General features: G+C 43.2%; 1 protein-coding gene across 3 annotated transcripts in view; it reads right to left on the reverse strand.

Annotated features, from left to right (window-relative positions):
• Positions 1-22,773, reverse strand: part of URI1 (URI1 prefoldin like chaperone) — a 55,282-nt gene extending 32,509 nt beyond the window's left edge. Inside the window, exons 1-3 of one of the 3 annotated variants that reach the window (XM_034788768.1) lie at positions 22,419-22,771; positions 8,640-8,674; positions 2,318-2,396 (exon numbers count right to left, since the gene is read on the reverse strand). In XM_034788768.1, coding sequence (XP_034644659.1) covers positions 2,318-2,396; positions 8,640-8,674; positions 22,419-22,490 — 186 coding nt within the window. In that variant the 5' untranslated portion in view covers positions 22,491-22,771. Of the gene's footprint in view, positions 1-2,317; positions 2,397-7,805; positions 7,829-8,639; positions 8,675-22,418 lie in introns of those variants that run through there. The other 2 variants (XM_034788770.1, XM_034788769.1) reach the window with 2 other exon arrangements.
• Between the last annotated feature and the right edge of the window lie 3,363 nt (positions 22,774-26,136).

Consider the following 26,136-nt stretch of genomic DNA (forward strand, 5'->3'; position numbering starts at 1 on the left):
AATATTATTTAAAGGATCAGTCAACTCAAATATCAATTGTTTTATTTAGTTGTGTTACTAGCACCTATTTAGAAACCCCAATTTTTCCCCAAATCAAATTTGTTTGTCTCCAGCCTAAGATTGTTGCTACCTGCCAATACTCCTGTAGAGTGGGAGAGTTTGTTTACTAATCCACACACTTCCTGTTCTCATTCACCAACATGAGGGTACATCATCCTCAGTCAATGTTCTGGAAGCCATATATGTCTTCCTCCAATAACTCATAGGAACAGCAAGCAATAAACTGTTTAAAATCTGAGTGTTGGCAATGGGAGTAAATAAATTATATTGCTTAAGACACGTTTCTTAAAAGTTTTTATCCCGTTTTCTTAAAGTTTACAGTAGACATGTCACTATGTTTATGATCCTTCCACCCACACCACAGACCAGCTCGCTTTACACACAAGCCACAGGCAGACCCCACACCACTCACTTCAGCTAGGCCCATTCAGGCCTTATGAGCACTAGACCCTCCCCCACACTAACCCTATCCCTGATGTACTAGTTGCCCACCCACTAGCCTCATCTCCCATATCTGGTTCTCATTCAGGCTTCAACTTCAAAGGGGGACGGTTGCACGTGTTAGCCATCAGCTGTGATCCAGCTGAAGAGAAGCGGAAGGGGAAACAAGTCCAGCAGCTACTGCCTAGCTCAGCTTGTAGACAAGTAACTCTCCACCATAGGAGAAAGCGTTGTCACCCTGCAACCTTGGACCAGCTCTTCCTCACTTCAGAGACACTTCCTGGATCAATGTCTTCCCTCACTTCTTGAGGGCAGGAACAGCACCCCTTCATCCCTCATATTCTAGTGCAGGGCATCTGGACCATATATTCTCTCCCTCTCATGGCAGTTCCTCTTCTCCAAAAGGAAAAGCCAGTAGGTGGCAATGCCTGGAGCACATATTGGAGAGTGGGGGCGGGGGGGTAGGAGGGGTGGGAGACCATCTTGAGGAAAGATTCTGTGGAGGATACTCCTCTTAAAAGATGTATTCTCCAAGGCTGAAATTACAAAGGCCTTCAAAACAACAGCTCGCAACACTTACACACACCCAAAAGCAGCATTGTGTATAAAATTAAAAAATATAGGCAGATAGCTGGCTACAGGACAGGGATTGTTAATATACATTTAAAATTGCAAATATGAGTTGACACTGTCACTTTAAAACAAAAACTACATCCAGATGAGTCTAGTGGTTTTTGCAGTGTTTTGCATACCCATTTTGCTCTCAAGTATAAGATAACAGCAAACTCTCCACATTTTGTGTGTGTGTGTGTGCATGTGCGTGTATACACACACACACACACACACACACACACACACCTCTTCCCAGTAACGTTAATGCTGTGGATAGGTGCTGAACTGGTAACACCAGTCTTTTCTTTATCCACAAAACAGGCAGTATACGCCTGTTCTACCAAGGTAGCTCACCAATGCCCTACAGTTCCCAAAACCTGTGTGAAAACAGAGTTCAGCATTCATGCTCACTTTAGCCTTTGACCTCCCTTGTTGAGAATGACAACCTGAATGCCAGTGAGCAGCAAGTGAGATGTATCTAGAAGTGGACTGAAACTATCTGTTTGTTTCATATTCTGATATGTCACCTAACCAGCAGATGGTTACTAATTTTATTTAGTAGTTCTGAAGTGATGCTTAAGAGATAAATGATTCTGTATCCCATTACCAATTCACTGAGCAATGCAGTCCCTTTCAAAGTATATTCTGAATTAGGCAAAAAATAGCCTCAAACAAGGAAATAGTAACTTTGTAAAGTCAGGAACTTGAATTCTGGTGGATGTTCAAGGCTAACGTACTTTTGATAGGAATGACTCAAAACACAAGAACTCACTATATGAATGTGAAGATCATTAAAACAAAAATTAGTACCACCTTTTTATATAAAAATCAATGTCGCAGAGTTTAATTCCGTGAATCAGGAAATATTATGGCCTGTTTCTTCTATGGCTAACAGGAAACGACTAAGTACCATATTTCAGTCATAATTACAGTTTTTGGTATAATAGATTTGCATACCAAATATGTAATATTTTGTGTTAACATTTATGTCATCAGTTCTCAATTGTCAGTAACATTATAATTTATTATGGATGTGAAAAAAGAGAGAGAGAAAAAGAAGCAAAGGTTTAACTATTACTATAATTAATATATCATTACTAAGTACTATATGGTAAACCTGAATAATATACCTCACTGCCAGTGCAGTAACCTCAGATACTAAAACCATTAGTCAATTATTTTGAATAAACTATACTGTACATACCATGATATCATAAGACAGTTTATCAGGCAACGTATTGAGACGTTCTTGAAGAGCCTCATAATCATTCTCCACCTTCCTCCTGTTGACAAATTCAAGTGAGTTTAATTATTTCTAAATGTAAAATAGTTAAGTTAATGGTTTTCTGCTGATGCATTTTCAGTGCTCCATGGAAAGATATGGGAGGGAGAACTGTTTTTATTCATAAATGTATACATTTTATATCATGGAAGATTAATTTTTTTTACTTTAACATTTTTAACAATTTATTTAAAAACTCTTGTGATGGCCCAGTTATACACATCATTCATCTTTTTGAATTGCAAGTTCCTTGGGGAAAAAATAGTGCTTTCCTCTGTATTTTATAGGTCTCACAGCACACTGCATGGGTTCAACAATTAAATCACCATCATAGTTTAGAAGACAAACTGGAATTCCAGCTTATATTTTAGAAGAGGCAGAATCTTCAAAACCTTATTTGCAATGAACAATCAGTGTGGGCTTTAAAAAAAGGGGCAATACTCTTTAAAGTTAAATCTGATTTCTAGCTGAATTTTCTCTCCCGATGGACAATCAACATTCCTGAAAGATGATGATTTGACCATAGGGTTATTGTAGCTTCTTGACCTATCAAGAAGGATTGTAGATGTGAAACACTACTCTAGTTCTCCTGACCAAGAAAAAATTACTAATGCTCAATTGTTGAATGTTTACATATTGCTCTACTCTTCTTTTGGGCATTTTAGAACATTCTGCATAGAAATTTTCTTTCCCATAGAACATATTCCTCAGAATTTTTGTACACGACTTTTCCCGTCAACTTGGATGAGCATTTTCAATATCTATTTCTACTATATAGCAACTCATGAACAAATTTGTGATCTTGGAAGTGTCTTGAATAGGACAACAAACTCCCCATCTTAAACAACAAGGATGTTTATGGGCAAGTGCAGTAAGAAAGTCAGTGGCAGAAGGGATCTCAGTAATTTACATTGCAAAGCAGGATAATTTCAAACATACGCCCCCAAAATATATGTTTCCTACTCATGAGCAGCATATCCAATAGCACCTATCGAGATTGAGTTCACACAACCATGCACCAGCAGAAAAAGAGATACAGAAAAACATTCCCATAAACTTAAAAGCTGTAAGCCAAAGTGATTCAATTAACAGTAGTCTTTTGGCCATGAGAATTCCGACCCTGCATGCTCTGGAGCTCTGACCACGTTGGTACTTTCTGCAGCAGCCTGGGCAGCTGGTGGCATAGCACAGTAGGGTAGCAGGCAGTAGATCAGGCATGACATGGATCCACATGCAGAAGGTCCCCATAGAGGGTGTGCAAGGGCCCCAGCTGTTACTACTACCCTTACTCGTGATAATGAATGGTTGATAGCTGCTCTGCACCAAGTTTCCAAATTGTTCAGGTTGGTTCCTTCCACCAATTTGTCAGATTTCCGTCACAAAATCAATTTACTTAGGATAGGCCAGTGAGGTGCGGAAGTGGTATTTGGTCCATTTCAAGAAAGGTCGCTGAGACAAAGTTGGGAAGGGGGCCAAAGAAATTAGAAATGTCTTGGTGAATCTGGCCAAACAATCCCAATAGTGTATACTGTGAAAAGATAAGGAACTCTCTGAGTTTGGGAGAAACAGTTACCTAAGGAATTTTGTCTTGTTTGCTAGCAGTAAAAATACAAACAAACAAACAAACAAAAACCAGTCCTCTTCTGAAAGAATATTGAAACTGGTGTACTGGAAAAAAGATTTTTTTAAGGTAAATTATCAGCTAACACGTGCATTGCATTATCGGGCATATACATTTGAGGGTAGAGGATATTCTCTACTTCTCCCCAATACAGCACCTCATGTAATCTTTGTACAGGGTGAACCTCTCTAATCCAGCACTCCCTGGTCCAGCAACATCTATGGTTCGGCATAGGTGCCGACTCCATGGGTACTCTGGGGCTGGAGCCAGGGAAAAATTAGTGGGTGCGGAGCATCCACCAGCACCAAGCTCTCCAAGCTGCCGTCCTCCCCCGCGCCTCTTGCACACCAGCAGCCCCACGCTTACCAACACTTCCTCCTCCGTCCCAGCGCTTCTGGAGCGCCACGAACACCTGATTTGCAGCGTTCAAACTGCAGGAAGGACAGGGAGGAATTGGGGCTGGCGGCTGGGACCTGGGGCTGGCATCGGAACCTCTGGGCAGGCTGCAGCACCCCCAGCAACCCTACTTCCTGCATCTATGGAGATCCACTGGCACTCTGCATTGACCTCCGGTGGTTTGGCAAATTCTCTGGAGCACTGGTCAGGTCCCAAGGGTGCCAAACTAGAGAGATTCAACCTGTATTTAATCTTGGGATGGAAGCCAGCATCATGGATATGAACTGAAAATGCTGACCAAAAGATGCAAATTCTGATGTTTTTTTGAGGATGTTCAAGTAGGCATCCTGTACATTTGTTTACTAGAAGTAGATATCTAGCTTGACCGGGTGGATGAAGAAACTGTAATATGAACATCTTAAAAAAAACAACAGCCAACTATTACTGACTCTCTTCAATTCCCAAATAAAGTAGAATCTCTGATTATTTTGGGACCATGAAAAAAGTTGCAATCATCCCACAATTTTTTGTCTCATTTAATTTCTGGAAGATTACTGTTACAGTGGTCACTAGTAGAAACACCCAACTTTATCACCCTGCAGTATTCAAGCACTCAACAAGGTATCTGCAGTACTTTGTATTTTCAAAGTACATGTCTAAGATGCTGAACTGTGTCCCATGGACTTAGGCTCCAAAGTCACTTAGACACTTTTGAAAATTTTACCCCCTGTGATTAAAGCACAAAATAGCATTTGAAGACTTGGGTCCTACTCAAGTTCTGCTGCACACTTCCTGACACACTCAGACAAGCCCCCTTGCACTTTAGTTTCTTCACCTGTAAAATGAGGAGAATATTCACCTTCTCCACAGGGCTGTTGTAAGGTAAATTCATTAACATTTACGAAGTACAGTGAGAGTCTTGGAAGAGAAGCAATATGATGAAAACTTATTGTTAATAGAAGAAGAAAAAAGTCTTAAGCTCCATTCTCTGCCCCCAACGATATTCCTATTTTTATGGAAAATTGGCAACGATGTAGTCATACCAAATTTATATCTCCCAAACAAATGGGGACAATTTGTTTCAGCTTGCTACTATGAGAAGAAAATCTAGTTGGAGGTGTGGGGGATGGAGGTCAAGGGAAAACAGATCAATCCATTCTTCTAAATAGGTTTTTTGCAACAGGAATCCTTAAGACACATCGTTGAAGATCTGCCATCTTTCTAGCAGTTTTGGTCCTCTGAATTAGAGCCAGAAGTTTTTACTTTCCTTCTTTTTTTATATAACCATCTAATTAGGAATCTGGAAATGAAGGCTTGATAAAGATCTTTAACATTGCACCATTTCCAGCTTTTTGTTAAAGGGACTCTACAGTTACCAGTGGTCATCTCTGTTGGAGTTTGAAAGCTTAATACGTTTATCTTGATGCAACCTTGTGTGTTTTGGAATCTGATTAAATATTTGAAATCTTTTCCCACAGATGATCAGCTGGGTATGTAGTGTGAGGTCAACACTTGCTGTTGAAGGACTGGCCAAAAGCGTGACAAGTTTAAGACTGAGTGCTAACATGTAACAAAGAACTTTTAAGTATTTTTGTGTGGTTTAGGAAAAACATCAAGATATAGACTCTTCAAAACCCATCACCACAAATCTCACTTTGCTTATGATATGAAGACAATTCATATTCTAAAGTAAGAAAACCTTAATTAAAGATGCACAAAAACAAAAGCAATCAAAACCCTTTTGCTGGATTTGAAATACAAAGAGGGAAATCCCTAGTAAAACAAGAATGCAAAAAATGATCATTTCAGTGCTAAACATCTCCTAGATTTGACAGCCAGGATAAGCAATTTCTCCATTTATCTGAAAAGAAGGTGGTGTCCTTTAGGATTAGGCAGTTGCCCACTGCTGAATAACCAGATAAAAGTGCTGCAGGAACTGCTCTGCATCGAAGGCAGAAGGATTCTACCCCATTGCACATATTCTATATTAGTGAGCCTTGGAAACTGATTTCTTGATGTGGTTGCCTACCATTATGTAGGAGAAAGTTCAATGGAAAGAGTATTGGGGAATGACTAAAAGATGCATCTTTGTTTTTCAGTGGATCTTACTGGTCATACTCTACTCTGGAAGTCTCTGAAAATGCAGCAATGCTCTAAAAAGGTATAACAGAACCAAGAAAATAAAAATAAATCTATTTATTGAATTGGCCTGAAACAGTATTATGTAGGAAGTTTTTCCTCTCTTCCCATCTAATGACACATGATCATGTGAACTCATGGGTCTACTGGTTGCATAGACAATTAAGAAATTAAAACCAACAGTGTTATACTTTCAGGCAGAATAAATATTTATTTAGGAATGAGATTCAACTTATGAAGTGCCTCTATAAATGGAAATGCTTTAGCTGACCCCATGCTTTACTCATTATTTTAGCAGTTATTTATGTCTCTGAATCTATACTTTTAAAATAAGTTAATTATATTAAAAAGAAAAAAAATGAATTTTTAATGGAAACTTATTAAAGTGGAGTATTTTAAAACTGTGCTGTTATTCATCCAATTCTATTTAACATCTATCTGTGTCATTGGCTATTTAAAGATTCTCATAAGAGGATATTATTCAGCTGAAACACATAGGCACTCAGCTCTTGCACCGTGTGGGCCCCAAATGTTAATACATTTTCTTTAAACAAAAATTTTGTACGTGCTCTGTAAACTGCTTTTCAATATAAAATACATCAGCCAATTTCAAATCCTTCTCTCCTACTCTCTATAAAAAACATCCAAAAATTAGATATGAACTAAGGGTTCGTTTAAAAAACAAACAAACCATACCCTGCCAAAAAAACAAACCACCAACAAAAATATTGCAGACATTCTCATAGAAGCAAAACAAACTTTGTAAACTTTTCATTTTGTAAAAATGTAAAAAGTTAGACTTTTGGTCAACATTTTTTGGGAAAGAAGACTCCCAGAATGAGAATTTATATCCTGGACTAAATTGGTATGGTAAGTTATAAACTCCTGAAAAGTGTATTATGGAAATGCTGACAGATTTAACTACAACAGCAACAGTGGCACCGCTATGATACTTTCCTTATTGAAAATTAATGCAGTCTCTGAATTTTAAACATAAGTGAAACATATTACTTGTAGATTATTTTCTGCAAGCCAACAGTCAGAATTTAATATGATGATGTGTACAGATTGCCCGGATTTTTTTTAACTCTTATCCACTGCTTGCAGCTTACATGCATTTAAACTAAAAACATTTGATACACACTAACTATAAATTATTTGCTTGGAGATCTCTCAGGCATGAAGAAAAAGCCTCTTAAAATAAATTTAAAATATTATATGCTTGATGGTGTATAACCAAAGGTTTAATCTCACCACTAAAGGGGCAGTTGCTGTGATTTTGCAATAACCCTGCAGACAATAATCAAGACAGCTCCTGTTGTTCTCTCAGTAAAATCATGGTAAACACAGCATGGATATATTGTAATTTGATATCTGTAAGATCAAATGTTATATCTCACAAGATTTCATTCACCATTAAATGTACATTTTCCTCAAATGCCATATGAAACTACTATTTACTGGGCATGTTTTCTACTAATTATGGATTACCACATTAAAACAGCAGCATATATATATATATATATATATATATAAGTGCCCAGATAATGCTTCAAGGGACACTTTTTTCCTAAACATTACATATTAAGGCTTACCAAACAGTTTACTGTAAAAATATTGAAATGTTATATTTTCACTATATATGCATAAAATTACTTAAAATAAGCATTTGCTCTTTCCTGTAGTAGTAGTAGTAATAAATAATAATAATAAATAAAAAACAAAAACACCCAGGAATAACTTCCAAATTGCTGACACCTTTTTATCCAGTCAGACAGATTCAGTATTCTTTATACAAGATTATTTGAGCAAAAAATGGCAAGGGGAAAGAGGGTATAAAAGAAGCATACACATTAAGGTTCAAATCTGTGTGTGTGTTAGAGCAGTGATATCACAGGAAAGAACATACAAATTTTAAAGAGGGCACAGTGCAATAAGTCAGAGATACCTCAAACTATACACCTAAAGTATAATAGTAGAATTTGACTAACATTGTTATAAATACAATAATTGCTTGGTACTTTACTAAAACACAAGTAGGTTACTTCATCAGTATTTTAAGCATGTAATCAAACATGTTTCACTTACCAGTGCTGGATTTTTTCTTGGCAGCTAGTGACCACCTGTCATTAAAACAGATAACTGCTCATGAAAAAACAAGGCTAAGCACACAGCTGCAATGTCAATGTATCAGAAACTAGAACAATAGCTTTACAGATTTGGTAGCTTCTCTATATACATTTTTATTTGTCAATGCAAAGGCATGTGAATGTTAGTTCTTAAGCAGCACACTTTATCACAACACTAATGCAGACTGATAACTGGAGAACAAATTACAGCTTTCCAATTCATATTTTGGTACAATACCTGCTCCATAACTATTAGGTGACACATGATACAAGATTACTAGTATTTTGTACAATCTACAGATCTATTTTCAATGTTACATGTTTTGTAGAATAAGAAACCAATATAAATTATAACAAGATGCCAATGTAACATCCGTGCCTGTTCAGTTAAAAGAAAAACCAGCCCTGAAAATGTTTTACTTTATCATTACACCTACAAGCGTTTTCACCTATAGTTTTATTCTAAAACAGTACAAATTAATTTTGCAGTGTTTAAATGCAAAAAAAAATACCTCTATTATATATATTTTAAGTGAAACAGTTATGAGCTGAATAGCCCACTTATTTCTTCAAAATATAGGCTTCCCATAGAGACTGAAAATTAACCAGTTCGGAATATTTTTAAGACTGCATACTTTAAAATATTAAGTTTGGGAGGGTACCTCAGTTTAGTAATACTAGACACAATCACATACAGACAAGATGCTGGTCTGCTGTACCACAATTGCATGGACATTTTGTTTAAATACATACAGAACTCTCAATAACACATATTGAAAAGTATAACAAAGACAATTTCACTCAATTACATGAAATGCAACGAAGCTATGAGGCAATTAAATATGTCTAGACATCTCCTCAATATAACATTTTTCAGATATTTTTGCAAATATTTGTTTCTCACATGGCCACAAGAATGCTAACATCGGAAAGCAATTAATAGGAAAATATGCCTGAAAAGTAACAGAATAGGACTCTTTTGAGAGCTAAAAATTATTCAAATGTGTAAGGGTTGAAGGATCAGTCCCACATTTGTGGTCTCACTACCATCATAATAATCCTACACGTTGGGACAAATTCAGCCATCCAGTTGGTTGTGCTTACCCCAAGGTTAAATGTCCTTTGCCATTGAAGACTTGTAATTTTAAATCCTACGTTTAATTTCTATAAAATCATCTCACCTAATGTATTTGCTAATTTTAAAAAAAATGCTAGGCACAAAGAGGAAGATTTCTAGAAGACATACATTCAGAAAACTATACTATTAATGCTTCATACACAAATCTATTTTAAAATAAAGCTTCCCTAGTATGTCACATACAGTAGCAACATTTCATAATAGTAGTAGTACACAACAGAGTACTGCTTTTACAAGTAGAAGAATCAGAGAATATTATATCAACATATTTCACTGTTTCAGATTTGAAAGATTGCAAAGTACACAACATAATTAAGTGCACAAAAATTGTTTACGAAATCCTTTAAGAAAGTTCCAGCTTAATTGCCCCATTAAAGATGAAGCTACAAAAAAAGAAAAGACAGGAAGCTTTCCATTCCCAATACATGACTTTCCATGCATGAAGTGAGCTAAAAGCACAAAAAGAAAAGCCCTGCAAACCATAAGAGCAGCATGTTCATTAACCTCTACATGATAATCCTTTCATAGCTGCATATTAACTAGTTACATATTCATAATCATTTTACATTATTTAGAGAACCTTCTATGAAAATTTCCAGGCTATATCCATTAGCTACAATGTTAAAGGTTACAGAAGATAGTCTACTTAATGTTTCCAGGAAGCTTTTTTAATTAGCAAATATGTAAATCGGGCACATATGCTTTTTATATTTAAAAAAATGGGCCATCAGTAAAAGAGCACATGGACATATGCTGTTTCCATGACCCCCTTAAAAAAAATCAATAACACCAATCAATTATAATTTCATTCTTTGATATAATCCCTCATGAAGGGATACTGAAGGATAGAACCAATAACAAACCTTTCAGTGGCCAGGATGAAGTGAGGGATCTTCCAGAAGTGCTACAATACACCATCTTAAATATATTTTTATTTGTAATACTAATATAGTAGGCTGAAGCACCTACTATACTAATGAGACAGTATTTTAAAAAATACAGTCAGAGATCAATTACACATTACCTACATGTCCTTTGCTGAGACACTCAAATTGTTTTGATAACCATTGGTAATACAGCAGCAAAGAAACAAGTAGAGAAAAAATATATATACAGGTCTTTAGATTCTATGCTGTGCTCTACTGTGCTAAGAACAGCGTATATCTAGATCCACAATTTTTATGCAGCTACTGCCAGGCTAAATAAAAATAATCAACAAATGGGCAGGTGAGTTAAAGTTCATTTTGTTTGGACAACTAACACTACCAATACTGCTTTACTTTTAAGAAACTGTAGCGTAAGTGATACCAATAAATCCTGACTTATTTCCCCTCCAGGGATAACAATGTATGCATTTGCAAATTTATGAGGTTATCAATGGTTTATTTGCATACTAAAATATTTAAAGTGTAGAGGGTTATTAAACTACACTTGCAGCAAACTTAACATTACCTAATCAAGTGTTCAGTTATTAAAACAGGATCTACTTGTGGAAAATACATTTCACGGTTTAAATGAAAAGGGAACAGACAAGTATCTTGTTTCCTCCCACACCCCCAACAATGATTTGTTGCAATTTAATATTTCTCAAGATCCTGATTCAATAACTGCGTATTTGATTTCAGAAATGCTTGATGCTTTTCAGTTGGATCACAAAGCGTGCCACCTGCTTGAAGAGCTTCTGCACTTTTATTTATTTCACTTAGTGCTATTTATTTTGTGGGTAGCCACAAGGGGGCATCATACTGCGAGTCTCCCTCATGTACAACAGACAATAAAACAGAGAAGCACAGCTTTTAAATGATTCTTATTTTGCATATCTTCAAATTGTCCTCCCCTGAGTTTCAATTCCTTCTTGATTAAGAACCAAACTTTAAAAATGGAATAATAAATGTTGGATCTGATTTTTATTATTTCGAACTATTTAAACGGAAAGTTTACATTAATGCTGTTTAAGAATCTATTTTAAGTTTAAACCCTTTTTCCTAAATTTGACAACTGCAAGGCCTGATTTCTACATCACAGTTGAAAGATGAACTGAGAGGTGGATATTGTACAAAGGAGCGACAGTGGCTATTGTAATTAAAGTAGCAGATTTTCTTTTGTCGCATAAATGTAGCTAATCTTACCAATATATATTTATACAATACTCTTTATTTTTAGTATGTACTAAATGCTAACACAAAAGTGGCTAAAATTAAATGGATTAGATTTTTAGAATTATGTTCACTTTCTAAGCATCCTGCAGTCCCAATGCTAGCACGATGCAACTTGCAGGCTGTTGAGACAACAGGATACAAAGGCTGCCCGTGTTCCACAGCAGAAGATGCTGTTGCTGTCCTAAAGGGGAAAATTCCCTTCTCCTGCAGCCACATTAAGCCCATTTCCCACACTGTCCAGCCAACCAATCATTATTTTCTCTTTTCTCCTCTCATGCATCTTCCATCTGAGGACTCGACATCCTTTATGAACACTGACTCACTACACCCTTTCTGAAGAGGTATTATCCTTATTTTACTGAGGTACTGAGTGACTTAACTGAAATTACACATCAGTCAGTGGCAGAGCCAGGAGTAGAAGCCAGATCTCCTGACTTATAGTCATGGGATATAATCACTAAATACAACACTCCCTCACAATATGCTTCTTAGGAATTAAGATGGGGTTGAATGGACAGTAGGACAGAACAGAAAATTGCAAAAAATTCTGATCCTGAAACATGGGAACAGGTTCTTACCTGTGCATGTATGTCATGTCACACCAGCTCCCCATTCCTGTATGTGCTTCCCTTGAACTCAAAAGATCTAATCCAGTCTCTGACACTGAATGCTTGTTTGGCCTTGGGTAAATCATCTCTCAATCTAAGGGTTTGTCTACATTGCACAGTTGTCGCCAAAACCTTTGTCTTTCATAGGTACTTTAAAAAAAAAACCCACAAAAGAAAAGTTTTGCCGAAGAAAGCGGCAGTGTGAACGCGGCTTTGTCGGCAGGAGCGCTCTCCTGCCAACAAAGCTTATGCCATTCGCGAGGCTGGAAGCGCCGACAAAAGTGCTGACAAAACCACAAAAGAACGTTCACACACGCCGACTTTTAGCGACAAGGCTGTGTCGACACAGCCTTGTCACTAAAAGCTGGGTGGTGTAGACAAGCCCTAAATTTCTTCATCTGTAAAATGGGGATAAGTAGTACTAACTTACCTACCTCACAGGAGTGCTATGCTGATTAATTAGCTAATGCCTGAGAAGCACTTTGAAGATGTAAAGCACTGTATAAGTGCTAAGTAGAATTATTTACCACTTGAAAAGTAATCTGAATATGATCGGATATGTAAGCAATTTGTGTACATGCTGTAATAAAATAATTTGTGACAGTTTAATCTTGAATTAGTCTCACTTTAAACATTTTCTTTCAATCACGTTACTTAAGGAAAACTGAGAGTATAGAATACTTTTTGTGAAAGTGAAGGGAAGTAATGAGGTGTTAAAGTAATAGTCTAATAAATCTAAAACCAGTGTTTTACCTTTAGGAATTTGGCCTTGCCATCTGAGATTTTGCAAAGAACTCTGTCTTGACCTTGGTTCTGTGGTTCAGGCCCTCCCATGATAAGATTACCATAATCAAACTGTATAATGTTCTTTGCAATACAGCTCAATGTTTATTAGGGTCCTGGATAAAATCAAACTCATTTTTACTCCTGACCTAATTAGGATGATTCCAAATTTTCAGAGTTTAATTGTTTAACTTTATGTATGTGAATATTAACTTCAATGGGACTACTCATGTGAATTAAGTTATCCACATGCGTGATTGTTTCCAGGATCGAGACTCATTGTGTCAGGTAGCCCATATGTGATATTCTTTGCCACACCACATAGCAAAAAGACATGGTGAAACTGAATTTACTGATGAAGTTGTAACTAATTCAGAATATGACTTTACATTTACACAATAATAAAATAGCTAGATACCCAGGATGTAACAAGCCGCATGCAACATAAACATGTAAACTGAAATTTCACATCTTCCTTAGGAAACCACAAGTTTCTAGTCTAAAACATAGCAAGCACTGATGGAGAAAGATATAATTAAGATTTGCAAAATGGTTTCCCCTTGAGTCCCGTTTTCAATCACGTTTACCTTTTCAAAAATATTTCCATTTTTGACATTTCCAAAAACTAAATGGCACAAAATGAAAGAAAATTATTAAAGCTCTTCAGTCAGTTGGTACATTTTTTGATTTAATGGAAAGCCAAAAAGCGTTGTTGAAATTTAATGTTCATTGCTTAAATCAAGTTATTGATTAAATATTACATTTCAAAATTATTAATATAGTCTCCGTCCAAAGGTGATTTTTCTTGGCTCGGAGAAGAGATGAGATGGGGTGTAGTAGGGGAGGGATAATTGGAGGAAATTATGATTTTGGCAAGCATAAAAAAAAACCCTAATAATAATTCTTAGTTATTTCCACAGCAAAAAAAGTGAAAAACTAAACCTTTACATGTCAACTGTCCTGAAAGGGTACAGGTTTTGTTAAATCTGAGAAAATGAATTCAAAATTATTAATTACTGGGTGTATGAATCACTTCAATAACTTCTAAGTTTTTAGCAGAGCCCAAAGAAGTCCTCCTTCTTCATGACTTTATCTAGGGAGCTGGAGAAATCACAGACTGTCTACTCAGTCTGACAGGTACAAGGGACTGCCATTCTTTTGCTGGGCCAATTAACGTGAGTGAAAATGTAACTTAATTTTTTAAAACTTTAAAAACGTCAAAAGTACCTAGCACAAGTGTAAATAAGGGAAAAAAATCACGTATCTCACAATTCTATTCTCACTCCGTGAGGCTGTAGAGGTTTCTGGAAGTGAATCCATTTGCAACACTGAGGCTTTAAGTTAAGACAAGATGTACTGAGGGATGATGACTAAGGCTACTATTATTTCACGGAAGTCATGGAATCCAAGACTTCGGGCTGGTCTACAATGGGGGAGGGGGGAAATCGATCTAAGATACACAACTTCAGCTATGCGAATAGCGTAGCTGAAGTCGAAATATCTTAGATCGAATTACCTGGGGTCCACACAGCGCGGGATCGACGGCCGCAGCTCCTCGTCGACTGCGCTACTGCCGCTCGCTCTGGTGGAGTTCCGGAGTCGACGATGAGCGCGTTCAGGGATCGATATATCGCGTCTTAATAAGACCCAATATATCGATCCCGGATAAATCGATTGCTACCCGCCAATACGACGGGTAGTGAAGACGTACCCTTTCAGAGACCTCTGTGACATTTTGCTGTCAGCAGGCAGCCCCGCAGCTCTCAGCAGCTCCCAGCCCCTGCTGGTGGGTCCCCCAGAGCTCCCAGCCCCTGCGGGTGGTGGGGCTCCCTGCAGTGACCCAGCTGCAGCGAGCGGCAAGGGGACCCCAGATCCCCCAGCCACTGTGGGTGCTGGACTCTCCTCCCACCCCAATTTGTCAGGGATATTTTTAGTAAAAATCACGGACAGATCACAGGCTTCCATGAATTTCTGTTTATTGCCTGTGACCTGTCCATGATTTTTACTAAAAATATCTGAGACAAAATCTGAGCCTTAATGATGACACAGGTAGAGGGGTTATGAAAGGCAAGAAGAACATGAGAATAAGGGCTACAGAATTAAGATTATGCAGTTGCTGAGGAAGAGGATGCCCATGTCTCTCATGAGGGGTAAAGGTTTTGTTATTTTTTTTCACTGTAATTCTGAGGGAAAGTTTAGGATTTATATCATAAAAGAAACAAATGTGTAAACTTCTAAGTCATCCTGCACAAACTCTGTTGTATCAGGAGGTCAGTTGGGAGAGGTGGAGAACTCCTTATTGGCTACCTGAGCTAGTCTTTAAAGGGAACCTACTGGGCTGGCTAGGGCACTACTGTTTGAAAGCAACCTACTCCATCTCAGCTGCCTGCAGGAGGGGCTATTGGATTCCTATAGGAGCAGAGCCCAGCTAGGCTACCAACAGAATAGGAAAGTGCTCCTTGGAGGAGGGTCATCTGTCTGAGTGGCTGTTATGTGAGGAAAGGAGAGGCTGGGCTCACTAGTGTGATGGATGAACTGCTTTTAAGAAACAAACACTATACGGACTACCGCAACTACTAGCAGAGAAAAGGGTGGTATAATCTCTTTCCATCTGTGGCATAACATTCAGGAAGTACTGAGTGCACATCTATCAAGTCCTGTGAGTCCCTACTCTATGAACAGTCATCCAGATTTTCAGGGAGGGGAAATAATAGATACTGAGTCAATGGGGTCTTCAAAATCACATAAATAAGAAATTCCACGTAACCTGAACAAATTTAACCTCTTCTACACATTAAAATAACACTTGCTGTATTAATTAAAATGTGATAGATACAGTAACTCAGCAGAAACAAACAGAAATTACTCAAAGATCAGAAGTTACTGTAGTGGGCTGTGAGATTGATAAGATCTTGATGCAGGCCTCTGGTCACTCCATCTGGTGACATACTCTGAAAGTGACTACACAGTAGTGACATTATGAGTTTTGTGAAAGCAATCACACATTACTTAATCAATCTACAATGGTCAAATGGTGCATTGTAATATATAGGCAGAGTACTTAAAGACTCTGTCCACACCAGGATAAAGTTAAACTGTTCACAAAACAGTTTAATTAGCACAGTTATACAATTTAACCTGTGTTAAATTAACTTGTTTTCACAAGTCTCTTATAGCATCCACGCTAACCCTCTGGAAACCAGTTCAGATGTGCTACACAACACATAAAATGATGAGACATTTATATCTGATAGCTTCAGCCAACTACTGAATGTGCCCTTCTCTTTATGAACAGCACTTGAGAAAGCAAGGGTAGAATCAGAAAATACAGAAAAGCATCTGACAGGGTGGACTGTGCCTAAATAGAGATTCTGAACTGGTATTTGGGTGAAGATTTTTTTTTAAAAAGGATTCAATCAAATAATGCTTCGGAAGCTAGACTAACTATAATGGGCATTACCCAGAAAGTTATGCTTCAGAGCGGACGCTAACAGAATTGGTTTCTCACTAGTGAGCTTTCTCCAGATATGAGAACCATTGGACAATGGGGCTGAAAGAGTCCAACATGCTTGAAGGTACTGCACTGTAATCCACACTGAATAAATCAAATCACTATGAAGATAATGAGCATCTATATATTAAGAGAATCAGTCACCCCATCTGAAATCATCAATATTATAAATATTCTGATTATGTTGATAGGTACTACCATTTTAATGGGGCAACATGGTAAGTGACTCCCCCTTTTTAATGAATCGCAATGATGTACTTTTCATGTACTTTACAGTGGTAGTAGCTACTATTATTCTGGCATACTGCTATATCTCTTTGTCACAAGTATTTTGTATAATAAATATATATTTATTTGTGTGATTACTTCCTAGTATGAAAATAGATATTTGCCATCGTGGCTTGTAAAATCTACATGCCCCTAACAAGGAGGAAGCTTGCCCTCAAAAGCAAGAGGATCTAAAATCTGCTGAAATTGTTGAAGGACGTCTTCATTTTAAAAAAATATTTCTAGAACGTAGGGCGGTAAAGATAAGCTTCCAAACATGAAATACGTATAAAACAATGCAGTGTCATTTTCTTGAGTCTGCAGACACCTATAGTGATGCTGCTGTTGCAGTATCAGAGGGCTATTCTACACTAAAGCTGTAAGTCAACCTAAGTTACGCTATTTCAGTTACATAACTGAAGTTGATGCAACTTCAGTCAACTTACAGCATGTCTACACTGCGCTATGTCGACGGGAGACACTCTCCTGCTGACTTACCTTCCGCCTCACTGGGAGGTGGAGTACAGACATCAATGGGAGAGCGCTCTGCCATCGACGTAGCTGGTCTTCACCAGACCAACAGCAGTGCTGATTTAGCCGGAAATATAGACAAGCCCACAATTAAAAGGCGTTAAGATTCTGATCAGTTACACTGTTATTCTTTAGAACTGTGGGAACAGCTCTGAAACCATCAAGAATCTAATCAATTTTGTACTGCAGATGCTGCTTGAAAAAGACTTGAACAGCAGCAGTGACAGGTACTGGAGTTATTCATACAGGTAGAGGACAAAACAAAAGCAGTGGTTGCAGCTAAGAGGCCGGGACACAAGCTATGTACACCACTTTCAATTGTTTTCTTCAACTGTTGAAAAACTGTACACACGGACAAAACCTTACGCATACCATTTGGAGTTAAAGATAACATCACCCTACATCAATTAAATTCATAAGAGAGTAATCTGTCAGGGACATGTAACATACACTGACCAGTAGTCACAATAACAGGTGCCCTAAAACCTCATGATACTTAGATGTCCTGGTAAATTGCAGGAGAGTCACTTTCCCTTCCTACTCTTCCTAAAAAAAACAAACTTGAATCAGTGAAACATGAAAACCTTAAAAATCTATTCCTACACAAACCACCACACTTCCAGACCTCAATGGAGTTCGTTAGATTACTCAAGATTGCATTTGCACTCAACATGTCCCTCCTGGGTCTAATTGGTTCTGTAAACATCTCCTATTTTGTAACAAATAACTTGTTCAATTCTTCAACACTTTAACTGTCTGCAAAACTGTGACAAACAGTACAGAACATTCATCTACCTCTTATCTGTTAGTAACCCATGATCCATTAGTCACTGAGAATCACATTTATATATAAACTATTAAATTTAAATTCAGGCTCTAAGGCAGTGGTTCTCAAACTTCATTGCACCACGACCCCCTTCTAACAACAAAAGTTACTACACGACCCTGGGGGGGAGGAGCCCGAGCCTGCCCAAGTCCAACCATCCCGGATGGGGAGGCCAAAACTGAAGCCCGAGCCTCACCGCCCAGGGCTTGAGCCCCAGGTAGGGGGCCTGTAACCTGAGCCCCACCACCCAGAGCTGATGGGTGGACTTTGGCCCTGGGCAGTGGGCTTGGGCCCCGGGCCCCAGCAAGTCTAAGCCAGCCCTGACAACCCCATTAAAATGGGCTCGCGACCCACTTTGGGGTCCAAACTCACAGTTTGAGAACCGCTGCTCTAGAGCATGAGATTCTGCCTCTTTAAATATCTGTATTTTACTTGCTAATCTTACAAGCAGTGGGCTTAACATAGTATTTCCAGCTAACAGGTACTGTACTTTCAAGCCATCAGTGATACATGCGCTATATTTTTTTACACTAACACTCAAAACTTTAAGCAGTCATGATGCTTTCAGTGATAGTCTTTATCATGAAAATTACTAGATATTCTTCTATAATTTATCCCCAAGATACACATTCTAAGACATGTTTTTCTACCAAGTACCTTTAGTAGATGTCCTGAAAATTGCTTTTAACGGTTTGGCCTGATTATCACTACAAACTAACAAGATGAAAACCATTCAACAGGCAAATGGCTATTCTAACCAAGAATTAAAATCACTCTCCAACAGAGTTCCTAAACCGGGATGTTGCAGCCCCAAGCAGTTGTCATGAACTTCCTGCTCTTTCTACGCTGATAAATAGGAGAGAGGTCCTAGATAGAAGAAAGGGGACTCCTGTTATTGAGAAGACTGAGAACTACTCACTACATTTTAAAAGCCAAAACTCATGCCTAAATCAGTAAAAGAATGCAACACATATCCACTTTAGCAGAGCAGAATGCATGCTAAAAATCAATCCTGATTCAAATAAAAATATTTCAAGATCAGCAGGTAATTAATAGTGTACTTCATTATTTCACAGCCTTGAGGGAAAAAGGACACAATATGGTATAAGTTTCAGTCTAGTGGGACTAAAGCTAAATAATTTCTTTTTACTCAACCAAGGTTCAGTCCTAAAAGGGGCATATTGTCACCTGGATAAACAGTGTGGTGTGGGTGCATTTGTGTAAATCTAAGCATATCAGAATGAGAGTCAGAGCTGGGTGAAAATAAAAATATATCAATTAAATATTTTTTTAAAGTGAGAAATTTTCAAGTTATTTGACAAATATTATTTGACCACTTCTTTTGAGAATATATACAGAAAATGCCGTAGGGTATTAGAACACAGGCTGTGAAAGATATTTATATGATGATTACTAGATTAGCAAAAGCACTATGCAAAATTTTATAGCAATAATATCTAATTTCAAGATTACGTCCAAGTGGAGTTTGCTCAAATTTATGAAAACTATGAATATCTGAAAAGTAAGGTGATGGTATAAATGAAATGGTCTCCTCAACATTAAAATGTAATATTTTCATAATCAAAAACATTATTGTAATGCAATTATATACAGCTTCCAATTCTCTATTCCACAGAGGCAGAGTCCACTATATATTCATCCTGACACCCCATTGTAACTAAGATATTTAGCTCCTCAGGATATTTTCATAATGAAGCTGAAGGGTTCAAATATTTTTAGCCAATCTGCAGAAATTATGTAAAGTTTCCTCATGATAAAATACAATTTTGGTACAGCAGCCTAACTGAGGCTTAATTAATGGCCTCTTGGGTCTCTTTTCCACTGGAGCAGATCTGTTTGAGAACAATCTTGAACTTGCTTACTGAAGGGCCTTGCCATGAACTGGGAATAATTCTACATGCTCCTGACAGACATCCACTTACACTCCATGACCAATTGACACTAAAGCACCACAGAAGCGTAATTCTCCATCACAGTCAACTAGCCAGGAAAGTAACTGGACTGTGGAGAAGGGGAACAGTTTACTCTCTCATCTGATGTTCTTATAAAAAGAGACCATTCAGAGTATCCCACCAGATTATCCTAATTTTCATCCATGTTAACAACCCATCAATTTAGGTAGATCTTTTGGTAATTATGTGAGTCTTTTCCTCCAAAGCCAGACATCTTGTTTATACATAATATTCCAGAAGATGCTCATGGTCTGTCTCATGTATGCATTACTTAGGCTCCTTACCCTCAGTTAAAGCGATGTTGGTGGAAGCACCATACAATAAAGGAACTACTAAGAGTTTTCTTTTATACCTAGGGAGCTACTTTTAAGATGCATACAAAATTTTTAACCATATGAAGAGACCAAGAGGACAACTGAAAAGGTATGCAGATTATTGGCATGAAATACTAATGCTTATGGTGCGCTAAATATGGCTCTGATCATGCAATTAATTTCATGTAGGTAGACACCCGTATCTACGCAGAGCTAGTGGCAGAATAGGGGCCTATCAGCCACAAAATCACATCAATCACCTAGTAAGTGAATATGACTAATATTAAGATGGAGAGATCCTCAGTTTTGCACTAAGCCCATATATAGTATGGAGTAAGAGAAGGCATTCAGTATTCTAAGGCAAGAAACTTTTTTAAAAAGACATTTGATGGTTAGGCTATTTTAAATGCAACTCTAAAGTAATCACTCTTTAAAAGAAGGCTCATGACTGATTAGTCCCTAATGCCCTACCTATGCAAGTTAGTTCACATGGGCAGAGACCTTATGGCCCACATGAAGCTCCACTGACTTCAATGGGGCTCTATGTGGACCAACTTGCAGACCTAAAAGCATAATCACCTTTCCTATTAAAAAAAGATTAAGCATCTTAGAGAATAATACACCTCTACCCCGATATAACGCGACCTGACATAACACGAATTCGGATATAACGCGGTAAAGCAGTGCTCCGGGGGGGGAGGGGAGAGACTGCACATTCCAGTGGATCAAAGCAAGTTCGATATAACGCGATCTCACCTATAACATGGTAAGATTTTTTGGCTCCCGAGGACAGCGTTATATCGAGGTAGAGGTGTAATTTGAAAAACTAGTACTACTATGCATATACATTTACACCCTGACATAAAACCTTAAAGATGTTTGTTACACATTAAAGCAAGTATTTACACAACAGATTGCAATGACCCCTAGGGAGCCCCACATGGTGCATCAGTAAACATATGGGTATCTTCCAACTTTTCTAAAAGGTATGCTTTGAATTTAGAAGAAACGATGGTATTTGAGTAACATGGCTGCGACACAGGGCCAGAAGCCAGGACACTAAGCCTTGGGGCTGACAGATCATCTTTAACTTGGTCAACTGTGTTTTAACACTTTAGGCAGAGCTAGGACATTGACCCTGTTTATTTCAGCTCCACTCCATACGCTGGGACAGGGTCCATTTTTGAAGCACCCCTGTGTTAAAGCACCCACAGGCCTCTACCCTGGGGGACAGAACCGACTTTGGGGGTCACCCCTTCCCCCCCAAGCCCTGGAGTTGCTGGGGGGCCGATGACGTCAGTGGCACTGCGGGGGGCGGGGGCCCTGGCCTGCCTGGGGCTGGGCTCCGGCCTGAGGCGACTCCAGACGCTCAGCGGGCAGCTGAGCCCGGCCGCGCGGGCGGCCTCCCACCAGCTCCGCGGTGCCGGACGCGCCGGGGCGAGGCGCTCCCCGCACGCGCTCTCTCTCTCGGGTGCGGCGGAAGCGAGAACAACCGTTACAGGCCCCGCGGCCTGGGCCTCCCCGGGCCCCTGCCCCGCTTCCCCCCAGCCGGGCCCGGCGCTCCGGGCCCCCTTCCGTGCCCCGCTGCGGAGCGGCCCAGGCCCCCGGCGCTGCTGCTCGGCCTTTACCTTTCCCTGCTCCTCCCGCAGGCGGCCCACCTGCGCGGCGCTGAGCGGCGGGGCTGTGCCGGGGGCCTGCATGGCCCGGGCGGGGGCCGGGGCGGGGGCCGGGCCGCTCTCCTCAGCAGGGCGAATGAGTCCTATAGAAATGTTTGTGCAGCGTGAAGCGCCGGCTCCGGAGCCGCATCCACGCGGGGGCCGCCGCCGCCTGGGCCCGGGGAGCCGCTGCCGGGGGAAGCATCTCACACTCGCATTCTGGGCCGCGCCGCCGCCTGCGCCCGGGACCAGCTGCGCCGAGAGGCCGCGGAGCACGAGCAGCCCGAGCCCAGCCGCTGCAGCGCCTCCTCCTCCCGCCTGCCTGCTGCACTCTGGGTAGCGGCCACAGCGCCCGCCGGAGGCTCCGCGGCGAGCGAGCGGAAAGGCGGCTGCTCCCCACCCCCTGCGCTTCGCCGGGCACCAAACACGATCCCAGCTCCCAAAGCACCCAGCCCCGGGACCACACAGCCCCTGCCCCCTGGATCCCAGCTCCCAAAGCACCCAGCCCCGGGACCACACAGCCCCTGCCCCCTGGATCCCAGCTCCCAAAGCACCCAGCGCATGGACCCCATCGCCATGGGACCACACAGCCCCTGCCCCCTGGATCCCAGCTCCCAAAGCACCCAGCCCCGGGACCACACAGCCCCTGCCCCCTGGATCCCAGCTCCCAAAGCACCCAGCCCTGGGACCACATAGCCCCTGCCCCCTGGATCCCAGCTCCCAAAGCACCCAGCCCCGGGACCACACAGCCCCTGCCCCCTGGATCCCAGCTCCCAAAGCACCCAGCCCCGGGACCACACAGCCCCTGCCCCCTGGATCCCAGCTCCCAAAGCACCCAGCCCCGGGACCACACAGCCCCTGCCCCCTGGATCCCAGCTCCCAAAGCACCCAGCCCCGGGACCACACAGCCCCTGCCCCCTGGATCCCAGCTCCCAAAGCACCCAGCCCCGGGACCACACAGCCCCTGCCCCCTGGATCCCAGCTCCCAAAGCACCCAGCCCCGGGACCACACAGCCCCTGCCCCCTGGATCCCAGCTCCCAAAGCACCCAGCCCCGGGACCACACAGCCCCTGCCCCCTGGATCCCAGCTCCCAAAGCACCCAGCCCCGGGACCACACAGCCCCTGCCCCCTGGATCCCAGCTCCCAAAGCACCCAGCCCCGGGACCACACAGCCCCTGCCCCCTGGATCCCAGCTCCCAAAGCACCCAGCCCCGGGACCACACAGCCCCTGCCCCCTGGATCCCAGCTCCCAAAGCACCCAGCCCCGGGACCACACAGCCCCTGCCCCCTGGATCCCAGCTCCCAAAGCACCCAGCCCCGGGACCACACAGCCCCTGCCCCCTGGATCCCAGCTCCCAAAGCACCCAGCCCCGGGACCACACAGCCCCTGCCCCCTGGATCCCAGCTCCCAAAGCACCCAGCCCCGGGACCACACAGCCCCTGCCCCCTGGATCCCAGCTCCCAAAGCACCCAGCCCCGGGACCACACAGCCCCTGCCCCCTGGATCCCAGCTCCCAAAGCACCCAGCCCCGGGACCACACAGCCCCTGCCCCCTGGATCCCAGCTCCCAAAGCACCCAGCCCCGGGACCACACAGCCCCTGCCCCCTGGATCCCAGCTCCCAAAGCACCCAGCCCCGGGACCACACAGCCCCTGCCCCCTGGATCCCAGCTCCCAAAGCACCCAGCCCCGGGACCACACAGCCCCTGCCCCCTGGATCCCAGCTCCCAAAGCACCCAGCCCCGGGACCACACAGCCCCTGCCCCCTGGATCCCAGCTCCCAAAGCACCCAGCCCCGGGACCACACAGCCCCTGCCCCCTGGATCCCAGCTCCCAAAGCACCCAGCCCCGGGACCACACAGCCCCTGCCCCCTGGATCCCAGCTCCCAAAGCACCCAGCCCCGGGACCACACAGCCCCTGCCCCCTGGATCCCAGCTCCCAAAGCACCCAGCCCCGGGACCACACAGCCCCTGCCCCCTGGATCCCAGCTCCCAAAGCACCCAGCCCCGGGACCACACAGCCCCTGCCCCCTGGATCCCAGCTCCCAAAGCACCCAGCCCCGGGACCACACAGCCCCTGCCCCCTGGATCCCAGCTCCCAAAGCACCCAGCCCCGGGACCACACAGCCCCTGCCCCCTGGATCCCAGCTCCCAAAGCACCCAGCCCCGGGACCACACAGCCCCTGCCCCCTGGATCCCAGCTCCCAAAGCACCCAGCCCCGGGACCACACAGCCCCTGCCCCCTGGATCCCAGCTCCCAAAGCACCCAGCCCCGGGACCACACAGCCCCTGCCCCCTGGATCCCAGCTCCCAAAGCACCCAGCCCCGGGACCACACAGCCCCTGCCCCCTGGATCCCAGCTCCCAAAGCACCCAGCCCCGGGACCACACAGCCCCTGCCCCCTGGATCCCAGCTCCCAAAGCACCCAGCCCCGGGACCACACAGCCCCTGCCCCCTGGATCCCAGCTCCCAAAGCACCCAGCCCCGGGACCACACAGCCCCTGCCCCCTGGATCCCAGCTCCCAAAGCACCCAGCCCCGGGACCACACAGCCCCTGCCCCCTGGATCCCAGCTCCCAAAGCACCCAGCCCCGGGACCACACAGCCCCTGCCCCCTGGATCCCAGCTCCCAAAGCACCCAGCCCCGGGACCACACAGCCCCTGCCCCCTGGATCCCAGCTCCCAAAGCACCCAGCCCCGGGACCACACAGCCCCTGCCCCCTGGATCCCAGCTCCCAAAGCACCCAGCCCCGGGACCACACAGCCCCTGCCCCCTGGATCCCAGCTCCCAAAGCACCCAGCCCCGGGACCACACAGCCCCTGCCCCCTGGATCCCAGCTCCCAAAGCACCCAGCCCCGGGACCACACAGCCCCTGCCCCCTGGATCCCAGCTCCCAAAGCACCCAGCCCCGGGACCACACAGCCCCTGCCCCCTGGATCCCAGCTCCCAAAGCACCCAGCCCCGGGACCACACAGCCCCTGCCCCCTGGATCCCAGCTCCCAAAGCACCCAGCCCCGGGACCACACAGCCCCTGCCCCCTGGATCCCAGCTCCCAAAGCACCCAGCCCCGGGACCACACAGCCCCTGCCCCCTGGATCCCAGCTCCCAAAGCACCCAGCCCCTGGACCCCATCGCCAGGGGACCACACAGCCCCTGCCCCCTAGATCCCAGCTCCCAAAGCACCAAGCCCCGGGACCACACAGCCCTGCCCCCTGGATCCCAGCTCCCAAAGCACCCAGCCCCTGGACCCCATCGCCATGGGACCACACAGCCCCTGCCCCCTAGATCCCAGCTCCCAAAGCACCCAGCCCCTGGACCCCATCGCCATGGGACCACATAGCCCCTGCTCCCTGGACCCCATCGCCATGGGACCACACAGCCCTGACCCCTAGATCCCAGCTCCCAAAGCACCCAGCCCCGGGACCACACAGCCCTTTCCCCCTGGATCCCAGCTCCCAAAGCACCCAGTCCCTGGATCCCATTTCCATGGGACCACACAGCCCCTGCCCCCTGGACCCCATCACCATGGGACCACACAGCCCTGCCCCCTGGATCCCAGCTCCCAAAGCACACAGCTTTGGCTCTCATTGCCATGGGATCACACAGCTACTGGAATCCATAACCATCAGATCACAAAGCATAGAGCCACTTGAACCAAGCCTCCAAAGCACAAAGCCATTGGATCCCATAA

This window comes from Trachemys scripta, chromosome 13 (assembly GCF_013100865.1).
Source record: "Trachemys scripta elegans isolate TJP31775 chromosome 13, CAS_Tse_1.0, whole genome shotgun sequence".
NCBI classification, from domain to species: Eukaryota; Metazoa; Chordata; order Testudines; family Emydidae; genus Trachemys; species Trachemys scripta.